The sequence below is a fragment of the Vicia villosa genome, linkage group LG2 (genome assembly GCF_029867415.1).
Source record: "Vicia villosa cultivar HV-30 ecotype Madison, WI linkage group LG2, Vvil1.0, whole genome shotgun sequence".
NCBI classification, from domain to species: Eukaryota; Viridiplantae; Streptophyta; class Magnoliopsida; order Fabales; family Fabaceae; genus Vicia; species Vicia villosa.
This window is the reverse complement of record NC_081181.1, coordinates 60,307,122-60,322,873: the sequence shown is the minus strand read 5'-3', so window position 1 is coordinate 60,322,873 and position 15,752 is coordinate 60,307,122. Positions and strand designations below refer to the sequence as shown.

At 34.7% G+C, this 15,752-nt stretch overlaps 1 protein-coding gene across 1 annotated transcript; it reads left to right on the top strand.

Annotated features, from left to right (window-relative positions):
* Nucleotides 1–2,441: 2,441 nt before the first annotated feature.
* On the top strand, nucleotides 2,442–4,007 carry LOC131649161 (cytochrome P450 89A2-like). Its single transcript, XM_058918911.1, has one exon. It carries the CDS (start codon nucleotides 2,442–2,444, stop codon nucleotides 4,005–4,007), a length of 1,566 nt encoding a protein of 521 aa, XP_058774894.1.
* Nucleotides 4,008–15,752: the final 11,745 nt, after the last annotated feature.

The window sequence follows — 15,752 nt, the reverse complement described above, 5'->3', positions numbered from 1 at the left end:
TGTAACTGTACTTCATAATACGTTTGCCGAAACAGTTATGCTAAATATACTCAAAACCTCACGTCCACCACGCAGTCTCATACTTGCAAGGTAATAGGATTTCCTTCATAGTTCATTCAAACTGTTGTACACCACTTTCGCTCTTGGATAAGCCACCACACTGGCTTCCTCGAGTACCAACCGCCCTTGGATGTATATATACATATATAGATCAAGAAAAGTTTTGGGGCTTCCTTACTTACCGTTTCAGGAATGCACAAAGATCGCATAGCATCAACAGGAAGTCCCTGACTTCCCAAACCAGAATCATTGACTCAAACAAATGTGAATGCATACATATGCATACTAGTGCCCGTGTACATAGAATCTCGGAGTAGTATACGCCTGCCTCTAGGGTAGCTGCGACGGTCATCTTCTCTAGAAATGGAGGATCTTGAAACTGCCTCACTTGATTTTCTTCTTAGAGCACGAAAATACTCTTAGTTTTCTCAAGCATTAATTGAATCATCATGAAAAATGCACGTGAACTAAACCCTAACAAACTGTAAATGCAAGAAACTCCACACATTCAATGCCAAACAATGCCTACTTCGAGGTAGGACTTCATATGCATCCCAGTATGCCCTAATCATCAAGATAAGCTAACATGATGCAAGAAAATAGAGGATATGAAGTTACCTAACAGAATAAATCCGTTGCACCTTTAGCCTTTGTATAAAGCTCAAGAAAAGTTGTAGAAGTCTCCGCCAATCCTCGTAGAATGTAGGAAAAGCTCTCCTTCCCTTAGATCTAAGTGAAATTCCTTGGTTCACCTTGCATGGATGGAGAGAGTAGATAAGGTTCGTTGAAGCGTTTTGATATTTAATTGTATGAATGGATATCTCTAGAACATGGAGGTGATGAAGGATCAAGCTATAGAGTTAAGAGATATTCAGAGGAAAGAGTAGTGAATCCATGAAGTTGAGATGATGAGAAAAGATCTTGGATCGGAGAGGATGATGATCTTTTTAACTGAATTGGTTGAGAGGCTTTATAAGATGATTAAAGGATGTATAAATTTGTTATGATTTGTAACTAAATTTTCTCTTGATCAAGCTTCGAAGTCAAAAATGAATGGAGAGAGTGTGTGAGAATTTTTTTTTTTGCTAAGCCTCTTTGTGTGGAGTGTATGAGTGTGAATCAGATGGAAAATATGAGTGTGGTGGGTTGAGTGATGTATGAGTTGGAATAGGGTGTAGAGATCAAAACTTCTAGTCTTCTCTTACATGTTTAGAAAAGGTGCCTTTTGGACATTTATGGCTAGCTCCCAATGTGCATATGCATGATACATCATGTGTTAGTTTAATTTTGGTAATGGCTGGGTGTGGTAATGCTGATATAAGGGTGATAAAGTGAGGTCATAAGTATGCCACAAGATCATAATGCATGTTGGACAAAAATTTGGAAGGTTGATGAAAAGTGAGCCCGTGCCCATATGCCCTCCTTTGGATGCCCATATCTTATATATATATTTTGCTTTTTATGCTTGTATTTGTTTCCGTTTTTTAATTTGTTTTTCCTTAGATTTTCGGATGTAGCATTTGGTACTTCTTGAACCATTTTTCTCATATGTATTCAGTCGGATTCACACCTCTTTTCTCATTTTTATAACATACAATTATTATTTGCTTTTAAAAAAATAAAGTCCCTTTTTTATAATATACAATTATTATTTGCTTTTAAAATAATAAAGTCTTAGAAGCTTTGAGTAAAATCACACAAAAATTTAAATTCAAGTGTTTAGGATCTAAATTGGACAATTTGGTCCATACCACATTTTATTGAAGACCATCTTAACATATCCCAACGTCTAATGAAGATCTCAAAGTCTCTCCATACATGCCATTTGAAAAAGAAAAGAAAACCATTAACCCCTTTCTCTCGTGATCTCTTATTTCAAAGTGTTAACTACAATGGAGTTAAATTTTTATAATAACAATACATGGAATTAAATTTTAACTGATCTGTTTCTTTAGCTTTCTTTTTAATATTGTCAGTTTCATTGTTCATGGATTGTTTAACATATATATTCTTTGTATAGTTTCATTTTTCATAAACAAAATTTTTAACTTATTTCAAATCACAGTTGTTTATTAAAACTACACATTAGATTTCAATTTTTTTATATACCAAATTACATATTACATTTTCTTTGTTGTTATATATTCATGTAAAATTTCATTACAATTTATTGTTTTCTTAATGACATTTACAAATTGTAACATATTAGAATGCTAATGGAAATATAACGTGGACAAAGTATTGATCTATCATAATCTTATACAACGCTAATAGAAATATGTTATTTTTTTTGTTATTCATGTTGTGTTCTTTCTAATGTAAAATTAAACTTATATTACAAAAATTACAATAACCAAATATAGTTTTCATGCAGAATAGTTATGGAAACTTGGTTACTAATAACAATTTTGTGTCTTATTCTTTCATTAATTCTCAAATTCATAACAAATTTTATCTTCACTAAATCTCCCCTACCTCCAGGACCTCCAAGAGTACCTTTCATAGGATCCTTAACATTGCTACAAGAATATTTTAAAGACCCTAAAACTCTTCTTCAAAATCTTCATGCCAAATATGGTCCAATATTCACTCTTCAAATGGGTTCTCACACAGACATTTTCATTGCAAATAGGTTTCTTGCACACCAAGCATTAATCCAAAATAGCACCATCTTCGCGGATCGGCCTAAGGCCGAACCAACAAAGAAGATAATTAGCAGCAATCAACATGACATCCTTTTCAGCTTCTACGGTCCCATTTGGCGCCTTTTAAGACGCAACCTCACTTCAAGAATACTTCATCCCTCGCAGATCAAATCCTACGCTAAAGCGCGCAAATGGGTGTTAGACATTCTTCTACAACGTCTATATTATAATTCGCACGAAAAGAACTCCAAAAGGGTTGCGGTCGTTGATCATTTTCGATATGGCATGTTCTCGTTATTGGCTCTCATGTGTTTTGGTGACAAACTAGATGAGAATCAAATAAGAGAAATCGAAAAAAGTCAACGTGTCATGCTTCTTAATTTTTCTAGATACAATGTTTTAAATTTTTGGCCTCAAATTACAAAGATATTGTTTCGGAACCGATGGAAGGAATTCTTGAAGCTGAGGAGTGATCAAGAAGCTTTGTTGATTCCTTATATAAACGCTAGAAGGAAAATCAAAGAAGATAGATTAAGTAAAAACATAGACAACAATGTCAATGAATCATGTGATGAATTTGTTTTATCCTATGTTGATACATTGTTGGATTTGGAATTATTGGAGAAAGATGATAAAAAGATTAAACTTGATGATAGTAAAATCTGCACGTTATGTTCGGAATTTCTAAACGCGGGAACAGATACTACTTCAACCGCAATAGAATGGATCATGGCGAATTTGGTGAAGTATCAAGATATACAAGAAAAGCTTGTGGAAGAGATTAAAAGGGTGATTGGTGAAAAAGAAGAAAAGGAAATTAAAGAAGAAGATTTGCGAAAAATGTCGTATCTTAAAGCTGTGATTTTGGAAGGGTTAAGGCGTCATCCACCTTTACACTATGTTGCTCCTCATAGAGTAACACAAGAAGTTGTTATGAATGGCTATTTGGTGCCTACTTTTGCATCTGTAAACTTTTTGGTGGCTGAGATAGGGAGGGATTGTTCGGCTTGGGATGATCCTATGAGTTTTAGGCCGGAGAGGTTTATGGATAATGATAATTTTGATATAATGGGGAGTAAAGAGATAAAGATGATGCCGTTTGGGGCGGGGAGGAGAATGTGTCCGGGCTATGGCTTATCATTGTTGCACTTGGAGTATTTTGTTGCCAATTTTGTTTGGAATTTTGAGTGGAAAAATGTGGATGGAATTGAGGTTGATTTGGAGGAGATGCTGCAATTTACAACAGTCATGAAGAACCCTTTGAAGGTTCATCTGATACCTAGAGTTTATAGTCATTGTTAGTATCAAATATTTTTATAATATAGACATCTTTGAAAAAAAAAAGGGTACGTTTTTGTCTGCGTCGGTATCGAACACCAATATTATCAAGATCGACGTGTTAGTATCGATGTCGTCTTCGGTCTCTGTGTATGTGTTTCATAGTCAATTATCTAGTTCATAGCCAATTATCTAATTATTCAGTTTTATATGTTCTTAGTAATTTAAACATTTTCAAGTCATAATAGGTAATTTGTGTCCCCTCACATATTTTTACTATTAAGATTGTTTTGAAAGTTACATTTATGTTCCCTCCTTATAAAGAAACCAAGTGACACAAAGAAGAGCTAACATAAATATAAGCACATATAACTTTCAAATAATTAGTACCATTCCTAACATTAAAATGATAACAAAACAATGTAACAAACAAAAGATACTCCTTCATGTTTTCAATAGTGGTCTCTACTCCCCCTTTCTTCCTTGGAAGAATGATTATGCGGTCTTCCAATGTGAGGAAATAAATTCTTTGATAGTTTAACTTTTTTTCTATTTAAAGTTTTTCTCCCAGTTTGGAAGATTTCAGTCCTATTTCTTTGATCCGAACTCTCTATAATTTGGTGGAGAAGGTTTTAGCTTCTATATTAGCAAAAGGCATGGATAAGTTGATATCGCCTAATTAATTAACTTTCTTGGAAGGTTGGCTCCTAGTTGATGGTGTGGTAGCTAAGAATGAGTTAGTTGACCTTTCCAAAAAGAACAAAAAAGATTGCTTATTCTTTAAGGTGGGTTTTGAAATGGATTATAACTAAGCCTGTTGGAGTTTTTTAGACTATAGGTTGACTAGGTTTGGTATCTCTAATTAATGACAAGCTTGGATGTGTGCTTCTATTTTTTTAGGAATCTAGCTATCTTGATTAATGGGTCTCCAATTGAGGAGATTAGTATCGAGTGAGGCTTGAAGCCAGAGGCTCATTTGCCCCCTTTCTTTTCTGTTTAGTTCTGGAAGAGCTTTGTGGTCGACTTAGGCAGATCATGTGTCTTGATCTTTTCTCTGGGTTTAGGAATGGTTTCGCGGATCTAATTAATTCTCATCTTTAGTATGCTAATGATACCTTAAGAGTGTGTTTGGATGGAGCATTTTAATGAGGGAAAGTAATGTTTTGAGGAAATTTGAAATGATTTGACCAAAATCCATTGTTTGGATACAAAAATGAAGAATTGTTAAAATGATGGAAATTTATGGAGTATTTCATCTAAGTTAAATTTAATCATTTTGAAATGACACCAAAAACCAAAGAATTTGAAATTCCTCTCATGTTCCATAGAATGTATTTGTTATTATTATTTTTTCAAAATTTATAAATTGGTCCTCATATTTTTCAAAATTATAAAATTGACCCCAAAAATTTTTAAAATATTGCAAATTGGTCCTTAATAATTTTTAAATTTTACAATTTGGTCCTTAAAATTTCTAAAAATTGCAATTTGGTCCCTACTTTTCAATTTTTTAATTTGATCCAAAAAAATTATATTTTATAAAAAATGACACAAAAAATCTAACAATGAATTACCTTAATATTCCATCCAAACAAAATAATTTAAAATGAATGGATTTCAATTGAATCATTTGAATTACTTTGAATTTTAAATTTCGTTAAAATTTTCAATTACTTCATCCAAACACACTCTAAAGGTCACCAAGGTATCAATGGAGAACTTTTGGACTATCAAGACTATCCTTAGATGCTTTTAGCTAGCTTCTAACCTCGGGGCCAACTTCTCTAAGAGTTTACTTATTGGTATTGATTTGAGCTATTTTTTTTCTAGATTAAACTATTTATTTCCTAAATTACAACAACGAGACGCCATCCCTTTTAAGTATCTAGGTCTTCTGGTTGGGGTTAATCCCTATTGAAAGGAAACTTAGGAAATTCGTGTCACCTTGTCTAGACGCTTGTTGTCTTAGAAGCATATGTTTGGTAGTCTTGGAGGTAGTGTGACCCTCCTTAATTTATTTATGAATTTTATTCCTATTTTTTGTATATCTTTCTTCAAGACACCAGTTAAGGTTTGAAAGAGTATTGTTAAGCTTTAGAAGAGACTTTTGTAGGGTGGAATTAGTGGTAATGATAGGATTCCCTGGGTTGGTTGGAAAGATGTGTTTAAACCCAAGAAGAACGGTGGGTTTGGAGCCCACGGCCTTTTCTCAGTAAATAAAACTCTCATAGGAAAATGAAGGTAGCATTTGATTTTTGAGTTCAATGGTTTCCAAGAGATATTTTGACTTTTATATTAGAGATTATGTTCTCATCTCCTTTAGATAAAGAAGGGTGTCAAACTCCAATCTGCTTCTTCTTGGCGGAGATAAGTCTCCATTATATATTCTCTAACTATATTGATTCTTCTAATTGATTTGTGGATGGTTTGAGGCGGATGGTGGGATCAAACATGCTAACATCTTTTTGGAATGATCGTTATTAGGTTAGCCAGCAACTCATTAGAGTTATTTTTTATAGGATTTTCCTAATCCTTGATCAAAAAAGGAGTAATGTGTGTCATATTAGTGTTTGGGAAGATGAGTTATGGTATAGAATTTTTTTTGGAGGAGACCTTTATTTGATTATGAACAAGAACTAATGGATGACCTTATCATGATTTGACATTCAATAGTCTGGACTTTATGGAAAACCAAAAATAATTTTATCTTTACAAGATTGTGATAGACGAGGAGGCCTTAAAGATAAGTGTTTTTTGCTTGAAACATAAGTGTTTCTTGCTTGCCTGAAAATGGTTTCTTAGTAGGTAGTCGTAAAAATGGTTGCTTGCCTGAAAGATGGTTGTCTTTGAGTTTTTACAAAAAGAAAGAAAAGGAGAAAATAGTTTTTTATTATGGTGCTTGACGAGATGTTGAATCTCGCTCCTACGTATCCTCAGGTGCGATGAGTAATTCAAAGCTATGTAGTTCTTTGTAGCAAAAACTTATTTGTTAGTTGATTTTAAATAAAAAGGTTTGATCACTCAGTGGTGGAAAAAATTCGTAAACAGATTTCTTCTGTCCAGAGGTTGACTCAAAGTGTCCACATGTTCTTCTATGGCCTATGGACTTATTTTGTCTTTGTTTCTAGAGTCGGTTGGCCCTTTTGGATAATAGATATAGCTCGTCTTCTTCATCCGAATCTTCTTCAGCTTGAAGACCTTTAACCTATTAAGGTTTTCCTTTAGACTTTAGAGCCACAAACTTCCCTTTCTGATAGGGCTCATCCTCTTCTAGTTAGGTCTGATGACTTCTTATAGAGCTTACAAGATCCTCCATAGTTGTGCTATTCAGATCTTTTGACACCTTGAGTGCTATCACCATTATCCTCCATTTCTTTGGCAGGCTTCTAATGATTTTCTTTACATGATCTGTGGTGGTGTATCTTTGGTTAAAACTTTCAAGACAACTACCAGAGTTTAAAACCTTGAGAATATGTCCTCAACAATTTGATCTTCTTCCATTTTGAATGCTTCATATTTCTAAATCAAGACCATAGCCTTGGTTACCTTTACTTGCTCATTTCCTTCATGAGTCATCCTTCAAGAATCAAATATAGACTTTGCAGAGTCTCTATTTGTAATCATCTTATACTCAGTACAAGAAATAGCATTCAAGAAGATTGTTCTAGATCTGTGATGGTTTTTATTATCCTTCTTTTGTTGATCATCCATCATGCTTATGTGAAGCTTAACACCTTTTGGACCTGTGGGAAATGTGTAACCTTTTATTACCATATCCCATAAATATGCATCATATCTAAGGAAGAAATTTAGATGGCAAAACACCCATTTTGGTCCCTTAACTATACCCCTAGGTTCAGTTTGGTCCCTTAACTTTTTTTCGTGCCAAAATGGTCCTTTAACTTTTTAATAGATGCATATGAGTCCCTTCCATCTACTCCGTTAGTCAAAGTCTGTTAAATATCTACGTGGCAGTGACAGGTGAATTTGACCAAGTATTGTGAGGGACTTAGCGTCGGAAAAACCGACGCTAAAAGCTATTTCTGAATTTTTTTTTAATTATTGTTGTTCATCTTCTTCCCCAAAATTTTCCTTAAAAAAACCTAAAAATTTGGAGATATCAACAAAAACTCAAAATTTCTTACTAAAAATCGCATCATATCTTACTAACAACAACAAATTCCATAAAATCACACCTCTTCCACCCATAACAACATATCTCTTTCTCTCATAAAACGTGAACAAAACTTCTCTCTTCCTCTCTTTTTCATCTCTTACTAACAACAACAAATTCTATAAAATCAAATGAACAAAATGCAATCAAGTCCTGCAATCTCAACAATAAATCACAAGTAACAGAAACATCATAAAAAAAAGTGGTTCGGAGGGGTGGGAGCTTCAACGGAGATCTGGAGCGGAGGGAGGATGGAACACGGTTGGCCGTAGACGGCGGAAGGGTGCTTCCATGTTTTCGGTGGTTTCTGTTTATGATATTTTCTTTTCTCACTCTTCTTTGTTCTGTTTTGATTTTGCTTTAATCCATAGATTTTGCATTGAGGTCGAAGAGTGTTTATTGTTTTTGTGCAGGTTCTTGAATCAGATTGTGTTTAGAGGTGAGTTTGGTGGTGTTGATTTTGAATTTGTGAGATTTATGTCATGTTGATGTGTTTTATTTACATAAGGTTGTTGTTGTTGTTGTGATTTGGTAAAGTGACAAAAGTTGAAGATGATTTGTGGCTACTGTAACACCCTTCTAAACCCCGCGGAAAATTAAATAAGTTTATTCAGAGTACATGAAATAAGGGTGCCACAATTCAAAATAAATTAAAAACATCGTTCAGTCATGTCATGCATTCACTGAGGCAATTCTCATTAATTAAAACAATTCATGTCAACACAGCGGAATTAAATCAAACATATTAAGTTTAACATCTTTCAAACTAATCCTTCAAACATCAAAACATAACTAGAGTTATAAAACATAAACTCTAAACATCGCGTCCCCAGTGTTACAACTTTCAGAGCATGACACCTGACGCTAACCAAACAACTGTCTCATGAGCTAATCCTCACCGAGTCGAACAGCCGCTATCCTCAATCTGAAAATGACAACATGTAAGGGTGAGTCTTCATCATAATTAACAAATGTTATAAGGTTATAAGGCAATAACACATCATAGCTGCATCATTCACCCAATTGTTTCATAAACAAACATTCAGACAAGTTTCATCATCATAAACAACCAACCAACACATCATCAATATTTATAACACTGGAATACATCCAATCATGTTATAAAAAAACATGCATATGTATGAACTGACACTATGCATGTGGTATCAACATCATCAAATGGGAATAACCCATGACTGATCCAACATCATCAAGATACGGCCCTGCCAGCACAGATTCCACACAATGGGAATCATGCCCTTTACTGATCCAACACATCATCATGGATACAACATCATCAATGAATATGAATGAATGCAAACATACATGAACATACTTATACCATCGTCAAGTCTATGAGTAACATCATCAAATACTCATTTCATCATCATCATCATCAACATCATCATCATCATCATTAAAGTATGTTTATATACATTAGCATCATTCAAATACAATCAATCAATCATCATCATCATTAAAGAACATGCATGTATCCACATCAATCATCATCATCAATAAGGAAGAACATACATGTATCCACATCATTCTAAAATAAAGCAATCATCATCATATAATTATCATCAAATCATCACATCATAATGTTTTTCAAAACAACATCTTATATTGTCACATTTCATCATATATGTCAACAATACGTCATCCATCCAACAAACAAGATATTCACATCATACTCACATCATCACAAAACTATCTCATAGGATTCATCATACCAACAAACAAATCATCACAGGGATCATGTTTTAAACATAACTTGTATCGTTACATCTCATCATATATGTCCACAACACAACATTCATCAAAACAAGCAAAATTGTGATTTAAAAATAATCTCGAGCTACTGCTCATTTCATCATCCTAACATTAGAGAATAATTCATAAATTTCATTCTGCTCGAAACGACACTTAAAACGGACCAACGGTTCAAAAGTTATGAGTTTTCCAAAATGATTCATTTTTCAAAACCTTCAGCCGTAACAGGTTACGAAAAAAGCGTAACGGGTTACGAAGAACAATTTTCCAAAACAGTTTCAGCCGTAACGGGTTACAGAAAAAGCGTAACGGGTTACGAAGAACAAATTTTCAAAACACAGTTTCAGCCGTAACCGGTTACGAACTCGTAACCAGCCCAAAAACCCCATTTTCACGACCGTAACCGGTTACAAGTCCGACCGTAACCGGTTACATCACCTGTAACAGCAAAAAAAATCACTTTTGACAGCAGCTTATTTCCATCCAACACAACCCAAATCGAATAATTTCGACCATACACGAAAAACAGAATCAACTCACAATTATTCCATGTCATTTCAAGCCTCAACCACACATTCCAACACAATCAAACATCACAAACAAGCATTTACACATACTTTATCAACTTGAACCACAACAACACAACATCATCCAAATTGACTCAAATCCCTAACTCTATCATATGACTCAATCGATACGAATTCTACATCTATTCTATGCTATCAACCCCTAACCCGATAATAGATGTTAACCAGATAAGTCCCCCTTACTTTAGCCAAATTCTTAAATGGGTCTTCTTCCTCTTTGGTTCTCTTTCACGTTCTTCAGCTCCTCTTCTCACAACTTCTTGTTTCACGTTCTAATTCTTTCTCCTCTTGTTTTCCTTATTTTATGAAAAACATAAAATTAGAAATGGGCTCTTCACACTTACACCCCCACATTACTAACTCCACCAATGGCCCAACAACTAACATTTTATTATTTCCAATTAATTTCAATAAAATGCTAATTTCGAATAATTAATTTATAACTTAATTAAATTAATTAAATAAGAATTTTCGGGATGTTACAACTCTCCCCCACTAGAAGAGTTTTCGTCCTCGAAAACATACCTCAAGTGAAAAGTTTCGGATAGGAGTCCTTCATCTGACTCTCCAGTTCCCAGGTAACATTTCCCTAGTCGATCCTCAAAATTCATCTGACATAACCAACATAAGCATGTCACATGCATTCAATCGCAGCTCTTACGTCGCATTCGACCACCCCAAAGGTGTACCACTCGCTATATCTCCAAAGGTTAACGATAGTGAAACGTCGAGGTGCGATCTATACAATACGCTCAATAACTGAATAATACAATTACACAATCCATGGTATGATCACAATTGATCAGCAATGCAGTAATGGATTCCATCTAACGAACATACTAACCTTAGACACGCTTTTCCATCTGAGCGATAAGGTAATACTTACACTTTTCACCAACTGCTTCCTTCAAGAAACTCAATAATAATTTTCCTATATCATTGGATTTCAACTATCTGGCTCCTCTTAAGTCACACCAGTAATTATCCAACACGTTACATTCCGCTTTTGCTGCACTACTCTGATTACTCATTACAATCATCATCACCTATTAGATTTTCTTAGTTTTACCCAATTCTGAATCTCTTTACTCATTCGTTTAAAATCCTCCTTTACCACACATGGTACTAATTTACCACTTAGCAATACTTACACGCACTAAAAACAAAATTCCTGATTTACTTCCTCTATTAAAACATTCTAACCATCGGAACGAGTACACAGAAGTAATCATGATCACACTCATCAGCCTCAATATACCATTGCTTACAAAATAGCTCAAACTGAGTCCCGCTCTCTACTAAGAATCAAATCAACTTCGTCCTTCATAGGGTATAATCCCTCATTATATCTAGAAATCTACATAACACCTTACAACAGCATAGAAATTATTATAGCATCTTATAGTATCAACTTAACGTCTTAACTTCGCCGAATACATACTCGTCAACCTTTTGCAACCATAATAACATATTCATCATCTCGACAATTATTCAAAAAAGTTCTAATTCTATGATACAACATCGTTACATCCACTAGATCCTAAATCCAACATATAGATCAATACATGTTTTTCCACGTAGGCTCCCGATGTATTAATTCCTCACTGCCCACGAGTAGTACTCATAATATTACTCCACATCACGCTTTCGCTGTGCGACTCCGATTACCTGTCTTAAGTCACCGTCCAATACGTTGCACTCTTTCATATTCACTTATTCATAAGTTCCCACAATATGGTGAGTGATTATTCTCACGGCTTAGTATTCATCACATCTTATACCATTAAGGTAACAAACAATCTCATCCTATCTATATGATTCCGTCTACCATTAACAAGAGATTAAGGGTGATCAAGTTCTCAATTTGTCAATAGATAGCCGACAATCATATTTAAGCATAAACTGTCGTTACTACGTAATAGTGTCCTTTCTGAGTTAGCACTCAAACTCATTAACATCGTCGTAGTCCAATAATTCACTACGGTGTCCTTCTTCTAGAATACTCTTTCGAAGTTCAGCAACATCAGGAACACAAACGCGGTTCCCAAACTTCATTACACCATTCTAGTCAATTCTGAATTCACCGCCTTTACCTTGGTAATTCAAAGTCAACTTACCGATCGATTCAATAGCAGCTTTCTGACCTTCTCTAATCTCGTCAAGAATACCACTAGTCAGCTTCAGCATACCCAATTTAACACTAGTAGGAGTACCTTCGCATACCAAACTCAAATCTCTGAATTTTTCAATTAAATCCAATTCTCTAACCATTAACATAGACATATGCAACGTCTTCCTACTCAATGCATCGGCAACTACGTTTGCCTTACCAGGATGGTAATTCAAACCAAAAATCATAGTCCTTCAGGAATTCTAACCACCTCCTCTGTCTCATATTCAGCTCTTTCTAGTCAAAGAGATACTTCAGACTCTTATGATCACTAAACACTTCTAATTTCGAACCATACAAACAATGTCGCCATAACTTGAAAACAAAACCACGGCTGCCAACTCCAAATCATGAGTCGGATACTTCCTTTCATGCACTTTAAGTTGTCTCGACGCATAAGCTACTACTTGCTGATCTTGCATCAATACACCACCCAAACCCATCAGTGATGCCTCACAAATACGACTTCAACCGTTCTAAAGTTTATCTCACCTTTACTACTAATTCACTTCTCACTAAAATCCAGCGGCACTCAAATCATCTTTATTACCGAACATCTCATCAACTTATTCATCAACAACATGTTCTACTCAACTTCGTTTCAAACAATCGCGATAGTAGGCATTCCTACTCAACAAGTTTCACGCTTCCTTAACCAACTTCAGAATCTCTCCTCATAGGATCACTCTACTGTATTTATAACTCTCCCATAAGGTAGAACATATTCTCTCCTCTTCGTAGGTTCAAACGGCACGTTAATCCGACACTCAGAACTCAAGATATGAATTTTCCAATCGTTGTCCGAAAATGCAACACCAACATCATGTAGCGACACTCTATACGATATATCCAAAACTCCTCAATTGGTACATTTAATTCCTAAAATCGCTTCTTAACCAACCTTTTTATTATTCCTTCAATCCGTTCAACTCTGACACTGATATCCCGTGCAGTACCAACAACAAGTCTAGTTCTAAGAGCAAGCGTAACCGCAACTTCACCTCTTTCCAACATCATTCTGTCACAATTAAATGTGTTACATGTAACACCCCATATTTTCTAATTTTAATTTAATCGGAAATTAAATTATTATTTAGAATTATTTGGTATTTTGTTGAATTATTGGAGAATTATGGATTAAGGGCCATTGGGCCGGATGGTGAGATTAGTAGTATGGGGGTGCTAAGTGAGTAAGCCCATTAATAATTATTTTATGTTTTCATAAAATAAAGGAAATAAGGAAAAAGAGTCAGAACGTGAAAAATGATGAGTGGAAGAGAAGAGCTGAGGAACGTAAAGAGGAACCAAAGAGGAAGAGGACCAAAGATCAAGAATTTGGCTAAGGTAAGGGGGGACTCTTCCAATTATCATCTCTTATCGTGTTATGAATGATAGGGCATGATTAGGGATATTTTTTGGGTCAATTTGATCATATGTTAGAGTTAGGTTTTGGGATAATTTTAATAGAAGTTTAATAATTGATGAATACCTCTGTGAATTTTATATAGAATTGTATGTTAATTGATGTTTGTGTTGTGGGTATTGTATAAATTGTTGTGTTGTTGCGTTCTTCCATGAACACTGAATCTGAGTTATGAGTTTCCAATAATTGGATAGAAAGTTAGGTTTTAATGTGTAAAACTGACATAGGATAATAGATTGATGAAATTGGATGAATACCATATGTTAATGTGTGAAAAGATGGTGTTTTAGACTTAAAATCATAGCCTGTTATGAGTGAAAATGAGTGGAAAACGGACTGGTGCGAAATTGCATATTTTTGGAGGAATACTGGTGAAATGCGTACGAGAATTGGTGATACGCGTATGGGATGAGGCCATACGCGTATGGGTGTGTTCATACTCGTATGGAAATTCTCAGTGTAAAATTAGTTCTGTTGATTCGCGTATGGGATGGCTGATACGCGTATGGGTTTGGGCCATACGCGTATGGGAGGTGCCATACTCGTATGGCTTCTGTGTGTAAAAATTCTGTTTTGTGATTTTCTTCAAAAGTTCAAAGATGCGTAACTGTTGATCCGTAACTCCATTTTTAGTGCCGTTTCGAGTATGATGAACCTTATGAGATAAACTATGAGTTTAAATGATAAAATGAGGTGTAGCTTTCAATTAATTTTGAATTTTGAATTTATTGCTTGATGAATGATGTATTGTACATATATATGATGAGATATGACAATACATGCTATGTTTTAAACATGATTCGTATGATGATCTTGTTTGATTGTGTAATGGAACTCATGAGATATTTCATGTGATGATATGAGTATGATGTGAATACTTTGTTCGTTGGATGGATGATATATTGTTGACATATGTGATGAGATGTGACAATATAAGACGTGTTGGAAACATGATTATGTGATGATTGTTGAGAATTGTACAATGATGATTGACTTGTTTTGGAAGATGTGAATACATGTATATTCTTACTTTTGATGATGATGATTAGTGTAATACATGTATGTTCTGTAATGATGGTGATGATGATTGATTTGTGATGAATGATGTTAATGTATATATGAACATGCTTAATAATGATGATGATGATGATGATGATGAAATGAGTATAGATGATGCTACTCATAGAATGGTGATGATGAAAGTATGTTATATATATGTTTGCATGCATTCATAAACATTGATGAGGGCTGAATCCTAGATGATGAGAGGATTCAGTGAAGGGCAGAATTCCCATTGTGTGGAATTTGTGCTGGCAGGGCCGTGTCTGGATGATGATAGATCGGTCGGTGGATGATTTCCACTGGTGATGTTTGGTACCACATGCATAGAGTCAGTTGTATTCATATGCATGAATTTGATAACATGACTGAATGTATTTCATTGTTATGATTGGTATTGTGTGTTTTGTGTGATGATGGATTATCTGAATATAGATGGATTGGGTGAATAATATAATTATTGATGTGTTGTTATTTATAATGCAATAATATTTGTTAATTGCGAATGAGACTCACCCTTACACTATATTTTTCAGATTGAGGATAGCGGCTCCGACTTGGTGAGGATTAGCTCATGAGTCGA

What these genes read in the sequence shown, in the direction of transcription:
- LOC131649161 (XM_058918911.1), top strand. Translation starts at nt 2,442, where the DNA reads ATGGAAACTTGGTTACTAATAACAATTTTGTGTCTTATTCTTTCATTA.